We start from the raw sequence: 20,768 nt of genomic DNA on the forward strand, positions 1-20,768 counted from the left end.
GGATAATGCCAGCCTATGGACGTCATCGGCTGTCCTTCAGACGTCTACTACTCTAATCTGCCCTCAATCACTGTAGTTGTAGCTGAGGCCAAACAGAGTACAATAGGCTGTAGAAATGGCAGGGTTTAAGGATGTATTATGTGTCATTAAGAAATTGTCAATTTTGAGGGAGTTGAAATGTGATTTTTATGATTATGTTTGCTTACATTGCTAAATTTCAGATGCTGGGCAGTAAGCTATTCATATATGTAATGTTCCTGGTTTGCAGGTTTGCTCCACAAAAGAAATTGGTAAAGGAAATATATGAAAATGAGGATGTTCATGATTCAATGTTCAAAACTAAGGACTTCAGGTAAAATAATGTTTATTTTTTTATTTTTTTTTATTTTTACTTATTTTTTCATAATCATCAGTGTAAATTGAAACCAGACTCTTTATGCATTTCAAATGCAGGAAGATGTTGCAAACACTTCTGGAGACTTTGAGAAACTGGCTTTGAGAAGATATCTTGCAAGGTGACCCTAGGGCCTGGTTTAAAGAGACCACGTTCAAACTACAGCAGTTTAATGATGCACCTACCTTTTGCAGCGAAAGCTTCCTGTGTATTGTACATGCATTTATTTCACTGGATTTGTTTGTAATTGTAATTGTTTAAAAAAGGAAAGAAGTCATAATTATACTTGATTTTTTATTGTAGTATTGGACCTGTAAACTGATTATTTTCAATCAACATTTCATTTTGTTCTTACAAAAATAATCTGTACAACAGACATTGAATGAAACATCATTTACATCACTATATATAAAAAACATTTTGGTTATTTTTAGAATTACAGGGCTTAATTTCTCTGCAACAGCCTATGAGAACATTAAGTGGTTGCACATAGATTGACACCCGGAACTTTTAAAATAACATTTACGTATCACCAAGTCAACTCAGGACTTCTCTCACAATTCAGATAGCAATTGTTATTCATATAAACATATGTAAAGAATTATTTACATGACACCTCAGTGATAACTCATGGATTTGATGATTTATTCACAGTGGAGAAGATAGATGTGTGAACCTAGGAACGCACTGCAGACATGGCCAGTTGCATGGTTGTCTGTTCTGAATAAAATGTCATACTCTTGGAATAATAGATTTAATGTAAATGTAAATGTTATAATTTAATATTTATTATTTATTTAAATCTCTGGTTTAAAAGGAAAATAGACCCAATATAGCTGAAATGGTTTTCTTAAAGTTTATCTCTCAAAATGATGGTTGTTATTAAAAATGTGGAGATTCGCATTAATAAGTAAATGCAGCCTCTTATTTACACGAGGCAAACAAAGCTATTTGGTTTCTATTTTTAAGTATGTAATTGTAGGCCTATAAATATTTAAAAAATTGTGTTGCATACCTGTTACTGCCATAATAATGACCCATTTCAAATGTTTACGTGCTTTTCTGGTCTTTTTGTTCTTAATAAGCTTCTAATCACTGTGATGGAGCATTTCTGAAATAGTATTCTTGTAAACATTTTAGTATTTCAACATACTACACAAACACAAAATATATATATATTTGTAATATGCATGCAAAGTACAACAGTTAGTATATGGTGTTAAACAGTGGTGTTAAACAGTTGTTTTAAACGGTTAATTTTGAAATGATTTAATCTCAGAGATGTGGATTTGGACAGCAATTAAATTACCACATGACCTTGGGATTCGGCTGGAGATTTTCATGGGGATTGTGGGAGAAAAAACAATGACATTCTGGATTCAGATGGCAATAAAATCACAGACTAACTGCTGTAAATGTTGATAATCGCTAATGTCCCCTTGAGAACCATTTACCCTTCGAATACCCTTGGCTATTATGTGCTTTTATCAGGTGGAACCAAACAAACACCATTTTTCATTCATCTCAATTTTTTCTCCATAGATCAGTAAAAAATAACAGTAATATGAAAATTTAGTAAACCTGCCATGATAGCAGCACATAGAACAGTAAAAATAACAGTAATATGAATATTGAGTACTCCTATCCTGAGAGTAGCACGCTACACTAAACATAACAGTAATATGAATGAGTACTCGTGTCCTGAGAGCAGCACATATTTTAGTAAAATAATAGTAATATGAATATTGAGTACTTCTGCCCTGAGAGCAGCACATAGTTTAGTAAAACAATAGTAATACGAATATTGAGTACTTCTGCCCTGAGAGCAGCACATAATACACTAAAAATAACAGTAATATGAATATTGATTACTCCTGCCCTGAAAGCAGCACATAGCTTAGTAAAATAATAGTAATATGAATATTGAGTACTCCTGCCCTGAAAGCAGCACATAGTTTAGTAAAATAATAGTAGTAATATGATTTTTTTTTTTTATATGCATGCAAAGTACAACAGTTAGTATATGGTGTTAAACAGTGGTGAAAATGGTTTTAAACGGTTAATTTTGAAATGATTTAATCTCAGAGATGTGGATTTGGACAGCAATTAAATTACCACATGATCTTTGGATTGGGCCGGAGATTTTCATGGGGATTGTGGGAGAAAAAACAATGACATTTTGGATTCAGATGGCAATAAAATCACAGACTAACCCCTGTAAATGTTTATAATTGCTAACGTCCCCATGAGAACCAATTACCCTTCGAATACCCTTGGCTATTATGTGCTTTTTATCAGGTTGTCATGATCCTGTCATGATCTTGTCTCTTTCTCTGTTTCCCTCTGCTGGTAACTCTCTTCCCCTTTTCCCATCACTCTCCGTTTCTTTACTGACAGCTATTTCCACTTTCCATTAGGCTCGTTTCCCTCCACCTGTTCCTCATCCTGTCTCATTATCTTGGCTTAACCTGGGGAAGTCGTGGCCTAATGGTTAGAGAGTTGGACTCCCAATCGAAAGGTTGTGAGTTCGAGTCCCGGGCCGGCAGGAATTGTGGGTGGGGGGAGTGCATGTACAATTCTCTCTCCACCTTCAATACCACGACTTACGTGCCCTTGAGCAAGGCACTGAACCCCCAACTGCTCCCTGGGCGCCGCAGCATAAATGGCTGCCCACTGCTCCGGGTGTGTGCTCACAGTGTGTGTGTGTGTTCACTGCTCTGTGTGTGTGTGCATTTCGGATAGGTTAAATGCAGAGCACAAATTCTGAGTATGGGTCACCATACTTGGCTGAATGTCACTTCACTTTCTTTCTTTTTCTTCTTTCACTTTACTTCTAATTCTACCCTCTCTTTTCCCTGTCTCGTTGTCAGATTGTTTGATGTCACTGATGAGTATCGACCATTGTTGTCTTCACGTTAGTTTTGTCCTATCCTGTCCTGTCGAGTCGGGGTTTTGCTTGTAGTTCACTACCACTGCTGGAATTACTCTGTGCTCACCATTTGCACCCTCAGAACCTTACCTGCTGAGAGCTGCTTCGGCTTCCCCCGCTCTGTGAGCATCGACCGCCTGCTCCTTCGTGAGTGTCGAGAACCTCCGCCTCGCCAGCCCGCTGGCCACCCCTGCCACAAAGGTTTTCTCAGTTCATTTACGCTACCCAGTCTACGGGTCATCTTCTGTTGGTCTATTTCTCCCCTGCTTTTGTTGGAATACCTGTGGCCAGACTTTGTTTCATTAATGAACAGTTATCACTGCACTCGCATTTGAGTCCTCTCTCTCTCTCCAATACCATCACAGAACATTCTGACCAGATATGGACTCAGCGAGTGGCAGCCCATTCCAGACCGCCGTCGAACACCAGGGTGTCCTTCTAGGGAAGCATGAGGAGGACATCTCCGCTGCCCGACATGCCATCGAGACACTGGCCGCCCAAATGTCCAAGCTTTCCTGCCAGGTTCACAGTTTGCGCCTCCAGCCTTCCGCCTCTCATGGTCCTCCCGTTCCGACGGAGCCACGGATCAATAATCCTCCGGTGTTTTCGGGTGAGCCAACACAATGTCGCTCTTTCCTAACCCAGTGTGAGGTGGTGTTCTCGCTTCAGCCCGTGACGTATGCTAAGGAGAGAGCCAAGATCGCCCACGTTCTCTCTCTCCTCAATGGTCGGGCTCGCAAATGGGGAACGGCTAACTGGGAGACTGAGTGCATCTCCAGTTTCACGCGCTTCAAGGAGGAGATGATTCGGGTCTTCGACCGCTCCGCCTACGGTGAGGAGGCTTCCCGACGGCTTTCCACACTTTGGCTGGGGAGGCGTTCCGTGCCTGATTTCTCCGTTGAGTTCCGGACCCTCGCCACCACCTGCGGATGGAACCAACCCGCGTTGGTTGCTCGTTTTTTGGAGGGGCTTTCTCCTGAAGTTCGGGACGAGGTCCTCGTCCACGAGATCCCCACCCGGCTCGACGATCTCATCGACCTGGCCATTCGGATGGAGAGGTGTTTTGACCAACGGCGCCGAGCTCTTCGCCTGGAGGACACGCTCTTCTCTCTGCCTCTTGCTGGATCTGCCCACTCGGAGCCCGAACCCATGCAGCTGGGAGGTCTTCGCATCTCACCTAAGGAGCGTGAGAGGAGGATATCGAATCGCCTCTGCATGTACTGTGCTAGCGCCACTCACTTTGTGTCTTTATGTCCGGTAAAAGGCAGCGCTCGTCAGTAGGAGGAGGGTTACTTGCGAGCGCCATCACTAAGGCCATCGCTTCTAATTCCTGTATGACACTTCCAGCGCACCTCCAGTGGGCTGGGTCGTCAGCTTTCTGCAATGCCTTGATCGACTCTGGGGCCGAGGGGAACTTTGTGGATGAGGAGTGGGCGCTCCAACAAGGTATTCCTCTCACACATCTAAGAGACTCCACTCCTCTATTTGCCCTTGATGGCAGTTCCCTACCTAGGGTACAGAAAGAGACGATTCCATTGACTCTGACCATTTCTGGTAACCACAAAGAGACAATCTCTTTTTTTATTTTTCAGTCCCCTGCATAGATTATCGGGGGCTGAATGACATCACCGTTAAGAATCGTTATCCCCTGCCGCTGATGTCCTCAGCTTTTGATATCCTGCAGGGGGCAAGGGTCTTTACCAAACTCGACCTCGGCAAAGTTTATCATCTCGTGCGCATTCGGGAGGGGGACGAATGGAAGACCGCCTTTAACACACCCCTCGGGCACTTCGAGTATAGGGTTCTTCCCTATGGATTGGTTAACGCCCCGCTGTCTTTCAGGCACCAATCAATGACGTCCTTCGAGATATGCTCAATTTATTCGTTTTTGTCTATCTCGATGATATTTTGATTTTTTCGCCCTCTCTCCAGATTCATGTGCAGCACGTTCGCCGCGTCCTCCAACATTTGCTTGAGAATCGACTTTTTGTCAAGGCCGAGAAGTGCTCCTTTCACGCGTCTTCAATTACGCTTCTGGGCTCCGTTATCTCGGCAGAGGGGATAAGTATGGACCCCACTAAGGTCCAGGCCGTGGTCGACTCTCGCGTTTCGCTACAACGCTTTCTCGGGTTTGCTAATTTCTACCATCGCTTTATATGCAATTTCAGCCAGGTGGCTGCGCCACTTACCGCTCTAACCTGCACAGGTGGCTTTTGACCGTCTGAGGACTCTTTTTACTTCCGCGCCTATCCTTCTCACTCCGGATAGCTCGAGACAGTTTATCGTTGAGATCGACGCCTCCGAGGTAGGGGTGGGAGCCGTCCTCTCCCAGCGGTCAGCATCTGATGGCAAGATACACTCCTGCACATACTTTTCCCACCATCTGTCTCCCGCTAACGTAATTATGATGTCGGTAATCGCAAACTGCTCGCCATCCGCCTGGCATTAGGTGAGTGGCGACAGTGGTTAGAGGGTTCTACTGTCCCTTTTATTGTTTGGACTGACCATCGCAATTTAGAATATATCCGTTCCACCAAAAGATTGAACTCGCGTCAAGCTTGTTGGGCTCTTTTCTTTTTTGTCATTTCATACCGCCCGGTCTCTAAGAATGGTAAGCCGGAGGCGTTGTCCCATCTTTTCGATTCCTCAACCGCCAGCACCCCCCGGGAGGAGATTATTTCTCCTGGTTGGGTGGTGGGTGCTACGGTTTGGGGAATCGAGAAACAGGTTAGGCGTGCTCTCTCTCGTGTCACCACTCCCCGTAACTGCCCTAGGGGCAGCCTCTTTATCCCGGTGCCCACACGCTTTGCTGTACTTTAGTGGGCTCATTCCTCCAAATTAGCTGCTCATCCCGGTGTCCAGGGCACTATCGCATTTATTCGTCAGCGTTTCTGGTGGCCGACCTTAGACCGTGATGCGCGTCGTTTTATCGCTGCCTGCTCTATTTGTGGCCAGACCAAGGCGAGCAATTCCCCACCTGCTGGTCTCCTGCGGCCACTATCTGTTCCCTCTCGCCCGTGGTCCAATATAGCCCTCGACTTTATGACCGGTCTTCCGCCCGCAGCCGGTAATACGGTCAATCTGACCGTGGTCGACCGCTTTTCTATATCGGCTCATTTCATTCCCCTTGCCAAGCTCCCCTCTGCCAAGGAAACTGCCCAGATTATGGTTGATAATGTGTTCAAGTTTCATGGGTTGCCCACTGATGTCGTGTCCGATAGGGGTCCGCAATTCGCTTCGCAGTTTTGGAGAGAATTCTGTCGCCTCATTGGTGCCACAGCTAGCCTTTCCTCGGGTTTTCACCCCCAGACTAACGGTCAGGCCGAACGAGCCAATCAGATTGTCGCCCGCATTCTCCGCAGTCTAGCCTTTCGCAACCCTACGTCCTGGGCCGAACAGCTCCCCTGGGCCGAGTATGCTCATAACTCTCTCCCATCCTCCGCCTCAGGTCTTTCACCCTTTCAGTGTTGCATCGGTTATCAACCTCCTTTATTTTCGTCTCAGGAGACCGATTCTAACTGTCCATCCATTCAAGCATTTATCAGTCGTTGCGAGCGAACCTGGAGGAGGGTTAGATCTGCCCTATGCCATTCGAGAGGACGCATGTGTGTCGCTGCCAATAGATCGCGTGTCAAGAGTTCTCGTTATATTTCTGGTCAGAGAGTATGGCTATCCACTTCCAATTTACCTCTCCAATCTGATTCTCATAAACTGGCTCCCCGCTTTATCGGACCATTCCACATCGTCAAGATCATTAATCCTGTCGCCGTCAAACTTCGTTTGCCACCTAATCTTCGTTGTGTTCACCTTGTGTTTCACGTTTCTTGCATTTAGCCGGTCTCCCGCTCCCCCCCTCCTGCGTCTTTCTCCGCCGTTCGTATTGAAGGCTCCCCGGTTTACACTGTCCGCAAGATCATGGACATGCGCCGTCGGGGGCGTGGGCACCAATATTTGGTCGATTGGGAGGGGTATGGTCCTGAGGAGAGAAGCTGGGTTTCTCCCAAGGACATCCTAGACCCCTCGCTCATTGATGATTTCCTCTGGTCTCGCCAGAGTTCCTCCGGTGGAGCACCAGGAGGCGCTCCTTGAGGGGAGGGTACTGTCATGATACTGTCATGATCTTGTCTCTTTCTCTGTCTCCCCCTCTGGTAACTCTCCTCCCCTTTTCCCATCACTCTCCGTTTCTTTACTGATCGCTGTTTCCACTTTCCATTAGGCTCGTTTCCCTCCACCTGTTCCTCATCCTGTCTCATTATCTTGGCTACTTCTACCCTCTCTTTTCCGTGTCTCATTGTCAGATTGTTTGATGTCACCATTGAGTATCGACCATTGTTGTCTTCACGTTAGTTTTGTCCTATCCTGTCCTGTCGAGTCGGGGTTTTGCTTGTAGTTCACTACCACTGCTGGAATTACTCTGTGCTCACCATTTGCACCCTCAGAACCTTACCTGCCGTGAGCTGCTTCGGCTTCCCCCGCTCTGTGAGCACCGACGCCTCCTCCTTCGTGAGTGTCGAGAACCTCCGCCTCGCCAGCCCGCTGGCCACCCCTGCCACAGAGGTCTTCTCAGTCCATTTATGCTACCCAGTCTACGGGTCATCTTCTGTTGGTCTATTTCTCCCCTGCTTTTGTTGGAATACCTGTGGCCAGACTTTGTTTCATTAATGAACAGTTATCACTGCACTCGTATTTGAGTCCTCTCTCTCTCTCTCCAATTCCATCACACAGGTAGAACCAAACACCATTTTTCATTCATCTCCATTTTTGCACCATTTTGCACTCAGCAGCATCAGATGCCTATTCAGTGTTAGCTCCTTTGATTTGTCCTGTTTCTGCCAGCTCTTCCAGGTAACTGGAAAACAAAATAAAAGATCATTCAATAATGCAGAAATTGTCTATTGATTTATAAATGTAATTATTAAAAAAAAACGAATTACTCTTAAAAATATGAATATCACATACTCCTGCCCTGAGAGACGCTCATAGTTCAGTAAAAATAACAGTAATATGAATATTGAGAACTTCTGCCACAGAGCAGCATATAATACACTAAAAATAACAGTAGTATGAATATAGAGTACTCCTACGCTGAGAGCAGCTCTTAGAACAGTAAAAATAACTGTAATATGAATATTGAGTACTCCTGCCCTGAGATCAGTAAAAATAACTGTAATATGAATATTGAGTACTCCTACCCTGAGAGCAGCACGTTACACTAAACATAACAGTAATATGAATATTGAGTACTTGTGCCCTGAGAGCAGCACATTGATCAGTAAAAATAACAGTAATATGAATAATGAGTAAACCTGCCCTGAGAGCAGCACATATTTTAGTAAAATAATAGTAATATGAATATTGAGTACTTCTGCCCTGAGAGCAGCACATAGGTTAGTAAAATAATAGTAATATGAATATTGAGTACTTCTGCCCTGAGAGCAGCACATAATACACTAAAAATAACAGTAATATGAATATTGATTACTCCTGCCCTGAAAGCAGCACATAGTTTAGTAAAATAATAGCAGTGTTGGGGAGTAACTAGTTACATGTAACGGCGTTACGTAATTTAATTACAAAATTATTGTAACTGTAATTAGTTACAGTTACTAAGAAAAAATGAGTAATTAAATTACAGTTACTTATGAAATTTTGAACGATTACAAAGTGGATTACATTTGAATATTTACACACATCCACATACAGATTTAACTGATTTCTTTCCCAAATTGCACTGACTATTCTGAGACATACCGCCCTAATAATTTCCGGGATGTGGAAATACATTCTGGTTCGTAGAATCCAGTCATAAAAACGGAATGCCTAACGCGGACGGAATTTGGCACATTGTGGATGACTAAATCAAAAGTAGGTCAGTACACTTGAATCAAAACATGACATGGACTAGTGTCTGTGAATATTAAGCCCCAAAAATGCAATATATGACTCCTGCACGTTCTGCGTGTCTGTGGAAATCAGGCGCGGACTGGACACCGGGAGAACCGGGACAATTCCCTGTGGCCTGGCAGCCGATTTTGCCCGCTATTTTAATATCATTATTTTATAATTGCCTGCCGAATGTACTAAAGCGATCATTTGCGAATCCGCCATTTGATAATTAAATCTCTAATAAATCATGAAGTGTTAGTCATGACTCGCGCGCTCTCCGCGCCTCCGCCAAACGGTTTGGATCAGACTCCGAGTAATCAATGCGAGAGAGAGAGAGAGAGAGAGAGACAGAGAGGAAGAGAGAGAGAGAGAGAGAGAGAGAGAGAGAGAGAGAGTATAGAGTGGACTGTGGAAGCGCACAGCTGGAGCAGAGAAGCAGAACTACTGTTCAGGGTTTCAGGTCAGTTTCATCTGTAAAGATACTTTTTTGTCTTTGTTTTTTTATTTATTTAATCAAGCAGCAGCACGTTGCTCATCAGTCATCACTCAAAATAGGCTACTATATAAAGGACATCATTATTTGTAATGTTACAGTAGTAATTTAGCTGAAAAACAATCAGATTTTTTTTATAGGTTTATGGGGAGCTACGGACCGACAACAACACAACCCTTACGAAAATTAACGTTTTAATATATTACTATAAATCCAGAGAAAATAGTTACTATTGTTTAACTGTGGTAACCAAAAATTTAAAATGATTTTACAAATTGAGTTATTTAAAAATAAATACAAATCCATTTGCAAAAAACAAAACAAAACAAGGTTATTGTATAGGCTAAAAAAAGCATGGTCAATTTTTGTAAGGGAAAAACATGACCCGTGTACAGTATTAGGATTTTTCTATAAAGATATTGTAGTATTGTAGAGTATTGTAAAGTATAGTTTTGTTCAATCTTGAGTATTTAAGTCATGACAGAGATGGATAACAGGGCAAAATAAAGAGACTGAAGAGAAAAATGGAAGTGAAGGTGCAGTTCAGGGGAGAACTTTTAATTATTTTGCATGTCCCCAAATTAAAGATTTAAACCTTTTTTTGATCTCAGGTCCATACCAAAAATAGTTTTGTCCATGAATTTGTTTGTATGAGTTTGAATTTTCCAGTCTGAATGTTTTTCCCAGTCCGCCCCTCCTGTAAATTAATGGCAAAGACATGGTTTCATTTACTACACATAGGCCTACTGAAGCTCGCAGTGTTTTCAACCTCTGCTGCCTCAATATAGGAGTACACAAGCACATAAACATAATTTCTAGAACTGCTCTGTGTCACTTCATGTGCATTTTACTTATTTTGAGAAAACTATCATCATATACAAAGAGACAGCAGTTTAAAAAAAACACCAATGTTTCAGGAGTTTAGTACACAGAATACGACACATGCTTATTAGATAACTGTATTTAAGTTGATGTATATGCTTTTATTTATTATTCTTTAATTTTCACAAATTTAGAAAAGTAATCAAAAAGTACTCAAAAGTAATTAGTTACATTACTTTAATAAAGTAATTGAAAAAGTTACACTACTATTACATTTTAAACAGGGTAACTTGTAATCTGTAACCTATTACATTTCCAAAGTAACCTTCCCAACACTGAATAATAGTAATATGAATATTGAGTACTTCTGCCCTGGGAGCAGCACATAGTTTAGTAAAATAATAGTAATATGAATATTGAGTATTCCTGCCCTGAGAGCAGCACATAGTTTAGTAAAATAATAGTAATATGAATATTGATTACTCCTGCCCTGAGAGCAGCTCATAGTTCAGTAAAAAATAACAGTAATATGAATATTGAGTACTTCTGCCCCAGAGCAGCATATAATACACTAAAAATTAAAGTAGTATGAATATAGAGTACTCCTACACGGAAAACAGCTCAAGGAACAGTAAAAATAACTGTAATATGAATATTGAGTACTCCTACCCTGAGATCAGTAAAAATAACTGTAATATGAATGTTGAGTACTCCTGCCCTGAGAGCAGCGCATCGTTTATTAAAATAACAGTAATATGAATTCTGAGTATTCCTGCCCTGAGAGCAACACATAGATCAGTAAAAATAACAGTAATATGAATATTGAGTACTCCTACCCTGAGAGCAGTACGTTACACTAAACATAACAGTAATATGAATATTGAGTACTCGTGCCCTGAGAGCAGCACATATTTTAGTAAAATAATAGTAATATTAATATTGAGTACTTCTGCCCTGAGAGCGGCACATAGTCTAGTAAAATAACAGTAATATCAATATTGAGAACTTCTGCCCTGAGAGCAGCACATAATACACTAAAAATAACAGTAATATGAATATTGATTACTCGTGCCCTGAGAGCAGCACATATTTTAGTAAAATAATAGTAATATGAATATTGAGTATTTCTGCCCTGAGAGCAGCACATAGTTTAGTAAAATAATAGTAATATGAATATTGAGTACTTCTGTCCTGAGAGCAGCACATAGTTTAGTAAAATAATAGTAATACGAATATTGATACACTATTAATACACTAAAAATAAAAGTAATATCGAGTACCCCTGCCCTGAGAGCAGTGCTAACACTAATGCTAACGCTAACTGACTGATGTAATGTCAAGGAGATATGAATGAGTACTTTTTCGCTCATTTCGGTTTCACAGACAGTTACCTCATAACCAGCTTTGCTGCAATCAACTGATGAAGCAGTCAAGTGAAAATGCATGATTATTTGTTTTGTGTATCTTTGTTCGCTGATTATCTTATAAAATGTTAGAGATTTTCATATTTTTCATGAGAATACATGGTAAATTAACTTACCTTGCAATAAATGCCTCCCACGAAGTGTCAGTAATGTATCTGTCTGAAGTATTCCTTCCACATGTTCAAATTTCTTGACTCTGCCTCTGCTTCAAATTCATTGGTTGAATCTGTAAACCAATCATTTTCCTTTCTGCCCTCAGAACATGTTTGATAAGTAAACCTCCCATCTGCTGAATTTCACAGCAACTGGAAGGTTATCTTCACAGCTGGTCCCTTCAAAGCCCGTATCCTCCTTCCCCATCTTGTTGCTGATGATATCTCCAGCAAATATGGTCTATTAAAACATAATTATAGTAATTTTTATCTATAATAGCAATGTCCTACAATGTGGAATGCCATGCTTATTCTTAAAACTATTTCAGCATTGTTTCTAATCATCATATATTATTGCACTTTCAACAACTTTCTGTGACACACCTGATTCAGGTCATGAACTCATTAGTAGAGACTCCAAGACCTGAAACTGGTGCGTCAGAGAAAGGAGACATGCTAAATGTGCAGTGTTGGGGTTCCTCCAGGACCAGGGTTGGGAACAACTGCTCTATAGTAGTGGCCAAAAGTTTTGAGAATTACATAAATATTAGTTTACAAAAAGTTTGCTGCTAAACTTAGATCTTTGTTTCAGTTGTTTCTGTGATGTACTGAAATATAATTACAAGCACTTCATACGTTTCGAAGGCTTTTATCGACAATTACATGACATTTATGCAAAGAGTCAGTATTTGCAGTGTTGGCTCTTCTTTTTCAGGACCTCTGCAATTCGACTGGTGCTCCATCGTGCTGGAAAATGCACTGTTCTTCACCAAAATGTTGTTGGATTGTTGGAAGAAGTTGCTGTTGGAGGGTGTTTTGGTACCATTCTTTATTCATGGCTGTGTTTTTGGGCAGAATTGTGAGTGAGCCCACTCCCTTGGATGAGAAGCAACCCCACACATGAATGGTGTCAGGATGCTTTACTGTTGGCATGACACAGGACTGATGGTAGCGCTTACCTTTTCTTCTCCGGACAAGCCTTTTTCCAGATGCCCCAAACAATCAGAAAGGGGCTTCATCGGAGAATATGACTTTGCCCCAGTCTTCAGCAGTCCATTCACTATACTTTCTGCAGAAGATCAATCTGTCCCTGATGTTTTTTTTGGAGAGAAGTGGCTTCTTTGCTGCCCTTCTTGACACCAGGCCATCTTCCAAAAGTCTTGGCCTCACTGTGCGTGCAGATGCGCTCACACCTGCCTGCTGCCATTCCTGAGCAAGCTCTGCACTGGTGGCACTCCGATCCCGCAGCTGAATCCTCTTTAGGAGACGATCCTGGCGCTTGCTGGACTTTCTTGGACGCCCTGAAGCCTTCTTTACAAGAATTGAACCTCTTTCCTTGAAGTTCTTGATGATCCTATAAATTGTTGATTTAGGTGCAATCTTAGTAGCCACAATATCCTTGCCTGTGAAGCCATTTTTATGCAACGCAATGATGGCTGCACGCGTTTCTTTGCAGGTCACCATGGTTAACAATGGAAGAACAATGATTTCAAGCATCACCCTCCTTTTAACATGTCAAGTCTGCCATTCTAACCCAATCAGCCTGACATAATGATCTCCAGCCTTGTGCTCGTCAACATTCTCACCTGAGTTAACAAGACGATTACTGAAATGATCTCAGCAGGTCCTTTAATGACAGTAATGAAATGCAGTGGAAAGGTTTTTTTGGGATTAAGTTAATTTTCATGGCAAAGAAGGACTATGTAATTCATCTGAACACTCTTCATAACATTCTGGAGTATATGCAAATTGCTATTATAAAAACTTAAGCAGCAACTTTTCCAATTTCCAATATTTATGTAATTCTCAAAACTTTTGGCCACGGCTGTACACTACAGAGGACATCATGTAGAGAAGTCTGATCTAAAGTGATGAATATCAACCAAAACCAAAAATCAATAAGATATTCCATATTTATTCCATATTATAAGATATTCCATATCAGATTATGCAGAGATCTTTTTGTTAACTGAAATATTGAAATGTCAAACCACTTTTATGTTTTTCTATATTAAAACATTTATCATATGTGAGAGAGTGGGATGGGTTTATTTAATATTTTACAATTTTATTTTGATCGTCGTTTAGCATCAGTGCATCTCCTGGATGGGGCCTCATCAATGACCTGCTCACCCTGAGTCTTGGTGGACTTGGGGCGAGAGCAACAAGTGAATAAAGAGGCAAACCACCTGGGAAACCTCCTCTTTTTCTGCCTCTTCTTCTTTGTTTTCTCTACCCCTCTCTCTCCTTCACCCACAGCCATAGGTGTCTTGTGAGGACCCCGTTCACACACTCACCTCCTCCCTCTGATTTTGGGGTTTTGAAAAAATTTGTTTTGATCATCGGTTGTGAATTATTTGTCTAGTGTTTTGAAAAATTTCAAGAAGGTTCCGATATCAAAGCAAAAATTATTTTAACAAAAATGTTAAATCTTGGTTTGATGATCATTTATCTAATGCAGTGACATACATTTTCAGAGAGGATGAACTCTCCATATACTTTTTATGACACATAAAATACACAAAAGTTTATTCTTATCTGAATGTTTTCCAGTATGTACAGTATTTACTGACATAATATTGTAGAATTTTAGGATAGAGCTTCTAGTTCCAGTTTTAGAAACCAAGAGAAAACAATCAGATTTATTTAATTTGTAATTTATTTGTATATATGTTTATTTTTTCGCTCAAACCTTTTCTCACTGGCCTTTAGATGATTTGTTCATCGTTCATCTGAAGTGTCTGGTGGGAAGCTAGTGATTTTTTCTTTCTTTTTTTTTTTTTCTCTCACAGTCACATGATGGTGCAAGACATTGCTTGCATTATGAAAATTATGTGCATCCTCCCACCAGCCTAATTCACAGAAATAGCCTGTTTAATGTATAGGCTGGTTCTTTCCATCTTCTTTCTTTTCTTGTCTTTCCTCAAGACCTGTTTTGTAAATGGGCTTTCTTGGATGACGGTTATAAATATTGGTGTTTTGTTCAGTTTAAATATAAAAGGGCAGTAGGTCATAGCAGTATTTTCTCAGAGTATTTCTCAGACAGAGGTCTGAAACAATGGCTGAAGTCAAGTCAAAGCTGCACACATGGTAATGCTGTATGAAATATATATTGATGATGTGTATTGTTTGCCCTCTTAAATATTGTACTGTGTACTATTTTGCATTGTGTTTTGTATACTGTATTGTGCTGTGTTTTGTGAAATGTGTAGCCTCCTATGGACAAGTGTTGCAAATTAGCAGTTTTGCTATAACACTAAAAAAAACAATATATCTGGTTTGTCCAATGCTGTTGTTATGTCCATATCAAATAAATATTTCCAAGTAAATATTTCCAAGCAAACCTTCCTGAAGAGCCAACATAAGCCTTAAAAGGATAGATCATTCAAAAATAAAAATCCTGTCTTTATTTTCTCACAATATTTTTTTGGGTGAACTATGCCTTTAAGATTTCTTTCTAGTCTCTCTCACTCTTTCTGTCTATACAATAAATGTGTATATTTATTAATATGTTGTATTTGGGTAATTTAGAAAGAAACAATGAAAGCAACCCATTTTTTTATTTTTTTATTAATATCTTTTTTTGTGCACAACCAAAAGAAATAAAGTCATACAGGTTTGGAACAAATCGACACAATGTAGACGTAATAGAAAATGTACAGCTGTTCTTACAAATCTGAAATTATTAGATTTAATGTAATAATCATGCCTAGCTTGGAAAAAAAGAGCTTGCGATGAGATGGATATTAAGGGAAAATAGTGTCACAGTGTTATTAATGCTTAATATTTAAACTCTTCAAAACATTTTTTTAATCAACACGAAATTATTTCAGAAAATGTTTACTTTAGAACATAACTACATGTTGTAAAGGTAACAAGGTGTCTTTAAATAAATAACATAAATCGTCAAAACAACCTCAAAGCTAAACCTGGCAACTAAGATTTCCAAAATATAAGTAAGGTTAGTTATTTCACTAACGTTCCTGAATCAAATCGAATACTTTTGAATCGAATCGATTCTCTGGCTACTCAAAGATTCACACGCCTATCGCATACGTTCTGGTGCAAGAACAGAAGCGTTCAGTGAATAAATCTTTTTGGTTAATTAATTGAAAACATTCGACACACCGAATCCCTACTGAAGCGTTCCTGGCTTCAAGAAAGACTAATAATAATAATAATAATAATAATAATAATAATAATAATAATAATAATAATAATAATAGTAATAGTAATAGTAATAATAATAAAATAAAAAAATCGCATCTCGAGTCTCCTCGGCATTGCCCGGTTAAAAAAAATCGACATTTACTTATAATAAAAATTTGTTTTTGCATGCAGACTCCAACATGAATAAACATACGTCATACTTTAACATTTTAAACCTATTTACTCTTTCACTACTCATATGTATTTTATAAACCTCCAACTGGCAACGTCTCAGGCACGCAGAGGGCAGCTAAAGCTCGCAGCCGTATATTTTGGGGTCCTTCAGCGTCAGACTGCTGCGTTCTCTAGACAGCATATTCGTCGATGGCGGATTACGATAACTACGATGACCGGGACCGGGCTTACGGGAGCTTCGGAGGAGGGAGAGGGTAAGGAAAGTGGCGTGAGAGGAGCAGTGAGACGCGGGTGCGGCGGGCGGCGAGGCGCGTGTGAGCGCGGGTTCGCGGGACATCGAGAGCGGGTAGGCCACGCAGCAGCGGCGCGCTCCCGCTGTGATGAATGAAGGCCGGACACGAAACTCCGCACACAGGGGCTTCATGTCTTGCGGCCGACTCGGCGTTTCAGAGCACGCAGACGTTATGTAAAACACTGCTGCTCGTTTATCGCTGTTGAATATGGTTCTCGGTGTCCTCCTAGGTGTTTGTGTGATCAGTGTTTGAGCAGGGCCTCGAGCAGGGCTTGACTCACATATATATTACTCTGCTGTTTTTAAAACTCAATGCATCTTATCAGTGAAATTGTACTCATTTTCACTAAAATGCCGTGGTACTTCCATCTCTCTGGACGTGCACGGTCGTAACGTTATAATTTAGAGGCACCTCGAGTTGTCGTTGAAATGCAGTGCACGTGGAGATGATCACGTCGTGCAAGCGCTGTTCCCGGGTCAGCAGCACAAGTCCACATGATAACTAAGATTTATTGTGTTTTCCGTCCATCAGATCGAGCTGATGACATGCACATGTGTCATACCCGCGTGCTGATCCTCTCAAACGTGTGTGGTGATATTAGATATAGAAACGCAAAGTGCGTGCTTATTTGATGCATGGAAACCTGGGAAAATGAGCTCTATTTTGTGCTTTAGGCTTCCCTGACCGTGTTGCATTATTGCTAATGAGAAAAAAACAACCTTTTTTTTTTTACTGTTCTAAAGTTTAAACCTATATTGTGAAATGTTATCGCAGTTTTCTGTTTTTATGCATTGAAAAAATAATAATTTAATTTGCTGCTCAAGAAACATTTCTGATTATGATCAGTGTTGAACTTATTTTCCAGGTTTCTTTGAATATAATATTCAAAAGAACAGCATTTAGCTTAGACCGAAAGCTTTTATGATATTATAAATGTCTTTGCCGTCACTTTTGATCAATTTAATGCATCCTTGCAGAATGAAAGTATTAATTTCTGTAATCTTCAAAAAAAAAAAAAAAAACTGAACTTGTGAATACTCCTAGTGTATATTACAAAGGATTATTTGCTGATTAATATTTGAGTGAAATGCATTTCAGTGATGTGCAACTTTTCAAAAGATTGAGATCTCTAATATATATTAATTAGTACTTCCATTCAAGAAGGATAGATAAAATTAATCAAAAGTGAAAGTAAAGTCATTTATAATGTAGTTGGTGCTGTGATCTTGTTAGTAAACCGTACCTGTAGGGAAGTGACGATTATATGATGCGTCTCTGTTGGTTGTAATATTGGTGAAGTCAATCCACACGTGACATCCATCACTGTTGTGTATGTCTGTTTGCACTTGCCTCTAAAATCAGCATGTACTGCACATGTCTACATACCTCAAACTCGTACTATACATGTGCATGACGTCACAGTTTTCAAAGATTCCCATATTGGGTGTTTACATGGAAACGATAACAGTGACGTTTTCAAAAACTGCAAAGGAACAGGCAAAACGCATGCAAAGTTTAGTTTTTGGCTGAAAACATTGTGTAAGCGGCCCCTTAATCTCCTATTAAATACAGAAAATAAATTAAGATGCTTTCTGCAATATTTCCGTCGAAAGCACTTTGTGTCTGTTCAGTAGCATTTTATCACACTTTGTTACCCGTGATAGACCAAAGTGTGGGCCAAGACAATATGAAATTTGATGATTTTTAGGATTACTGGCATCAGCTCGTAAGCGTCCCGTGTGCAGACGAACAGAAGTGACCACACACCCACATTAGTTTCGCAATAAACCTGGTCAATGCTCATTTTTAGCTTCCGAGGCCTCTTTATAAAACATGTGCACACAGATTTGATTTTAGAGCATGCTTAAAATCCATGCCAACGTCGTTTAGATTCATAAAGCGGTCGTTGACGTGGAACAGTGTTTCGTGTCTCATCCCCAAAAAAAGTGTTGTTCACATAATGTGTATGCACTGTGTATATTTAATGTGTATATAAATACACACACATACAGTGTATATATTGAAAATAGTTACATGTTTATATTCATATAAAGTATTTATAAACCAGGGCCTGAAATTCGTTTTGCAAAATGGGGGGTAATTCCCCCTTTAGGTGGCTTTTATTGGGGATTTTTTAATTTGAGGGGGAGTTAGTTTATTTTTTTTTGACTTTTAAACTACGATCATCCAAACTAAATGTTTCGTCACCTAGTATATTTGTGTTTTACAATTTATGTTGATTCATATTTGTATTGTGAGGGAAGACGCTTAAAAAAATAACTTTCAACTCCTTAAGAAACATTACTCTGAGCATTATTTAGTCGTTATTGCACTGTAAAAGCATTTTTCATCTCTGAATGAAAAATAATCATTCATCTGAATAATGCACCTAAAAATGCTCCAAAAGCAGTTTTTGCACCGCCTCTTTAATACAAAGATGGACATTGTTTATACGGATTCGATAAGTAGCAGTCTGTAGTGTGTTAAATATAACAATGAGTACATGTACACATGGACAACAATATTCCGATTTTAACACTAATAAGATGATACTCTGATTTAAGAATCTAACATGTAAACAGTATGACAAATAATGCCCTGCACTTGAAGCTTTCAGTAAATTAAAAATTAAACACCCAAAACTGTATATGGCGATCCATGTACTATAACACATAAGGGATATTCTAAAAGCCACTCATGTAAACACCTTAATGATGATAAGGTAAATAACCAGATTACTGATGTCCATGTAAACCTAGTCAGTTTCACTTAAAACATGATGCATGCATGAAATAAGGTTAGAGTTGCACAATTACACCTTAATGGAAAATATAATTTGCTACAGATGTAAATATGACATTGAAAAAATATGCGATTAAAAAACACTTACTGGTCAACCACTGTTTGTTAAAAATTCTATTCTGACAAAAATGGCATGGAAGAAAAATGTCTACCAAGCGAAAAGGTTTCTGTGTTCTTGTGAATGTGAGGTTCTTCGGGATGTTGAGTGGCATGAAGCATCAGAAGTGTGTGTGATTGATTGAAGCGACAGTGATTTATCAGTCAGTGTGTGTCTTTTACGTGCAGACTTGACTCTGTGTTGTTAGTTCAAGAAGTTGTAGAGCTGATCAGGTTGTTTGTTTTCGGGCCGCAGACCCCGAGGAGGAGGCGGCGGAGGCCCAGGTGGACCCCGAAAGCAGAAGGAGCTCCCCACAGAGCCGCCCTACACGGCATACGTCGGCAACCTGCCCTTCAACACAGTGCAAGGAGACATAGATGCCATCTTCAAAGACCTCAGCATCAGGAGCGTTCGACTAGTGCGAGACAAAGAGACAGACAAGTTCAAAGGTGGGCCGAGCTTATATCGTTTGCTCATTTTTCATACAGAGTCTTCGCCCAAGTATTAAACCTTGTGCTGCGGACATGACTCAAACCTCTAAATGTGTGGCTAGTTCATCTTTCTGTTGCTCAATGGGTAGAACGTGGCTCCAGCAATACTGAGCTCATGGGTTCAATCCTCATGCTGTTAGATATAATGTACTGTGCTGACAATCAGTGTGAGTCAAAGCATCTACTAAATGATCAAATTGTATTTTTTATTTGTTTCTGGTCTCCAGGTTTCTGTTATGTAGAGTTTGATGACTTGGAATCTCTGAAAGAGGCTTTGACATACGATGGCGCTGTAAGTCACCTAATTACGCTTTATTCTGGTAGCTTTGATTTGTTTTAATGGATGGGGTTATGTGCTGTCATTTTAAATAGGAATAGACCCACTTTTTTGTTTATCTGGCTGGTAAAAATTTATACAATGAAGACTATGCAGTCTGGCTGCACGATATTGGGAAAAAATGACATTGCGATATTTTATTTTTCTGCGATTATATATTGCGATATGAAATCTAATCAAATTTTTTTCTTACAAAAATGGGGTGAGCACACTTACATTCTCATTTTAAATGATTTAAACATCGACACAATCGTGTCAATTGATTAATATGCGCGAGGGAGAGAGAGCAAGCCAGGGCTCATGT

The 20,768-nt window shown here is 40.1% G+C and overlaps 2 protein-coding genes across 2 annotated transcripts in view; both read left to right on the forward strand.

The window, feature by feature from the left end:
* The first annotated feature begins 470 nt into the window (after positions 1 to 470).
* Positions 471 to 20,768, forward strand: part of LOC132108259 (transcription factor Dp-2-like) — a 144,751-nt gene continuing 124,453 nt past the window's right edge. The window contains exon 1 of the mRNA XM_059514935.1: positions 471 to 475. The gene's annotated coding sequence lies outside the window, so the exon portion shown is untranslated. The remainder of the gene's footprint in view (positions 476 to 20,768) is intronic.
* Positions 16,557 to 20,768, forward strand: part of LOC132108254 (eukaryotic translation initiation factor 4H-like) — an 11,273-nt gene continuing 7,061 nt past the window's right edge. The window contains exons 1-3 of the mRNA XM_059514927.1: positions 16,557 to 16,698; positions 19,892 to 20,085; positions 20,355 to 20,419. Of these exons, the coding sequence (XP_059370910.1) occupies positions 16,634 to 16,698; positions 19,892 to 20,085; positions 20,355 to 20,419 (324 nt within the window). The 5' untranslated portion in view covers positions 16,557 to 16,633. The remainder of the gene's footprint in view (positions 16,699 to 19,891; positions 20,086 to 20,354; positions 20,420 to 20,768) is intronic.

The sequence above is a fragment of the Carassius carassius genome, chromosome 28 (genome assembly GCF_963082965.1).
Source record: "Carassius carassius chromosome 28, fCarCar2.1, whole genome shotgun sequence".
In the NCBI taxonomy this organism is placed as follows: domain Eukaryota; kingdom Metazoa; phylum Chordata; class Actinopteri; order Cypriniformes; family Cyprinidae; genus Carassius; species Carassius carassius.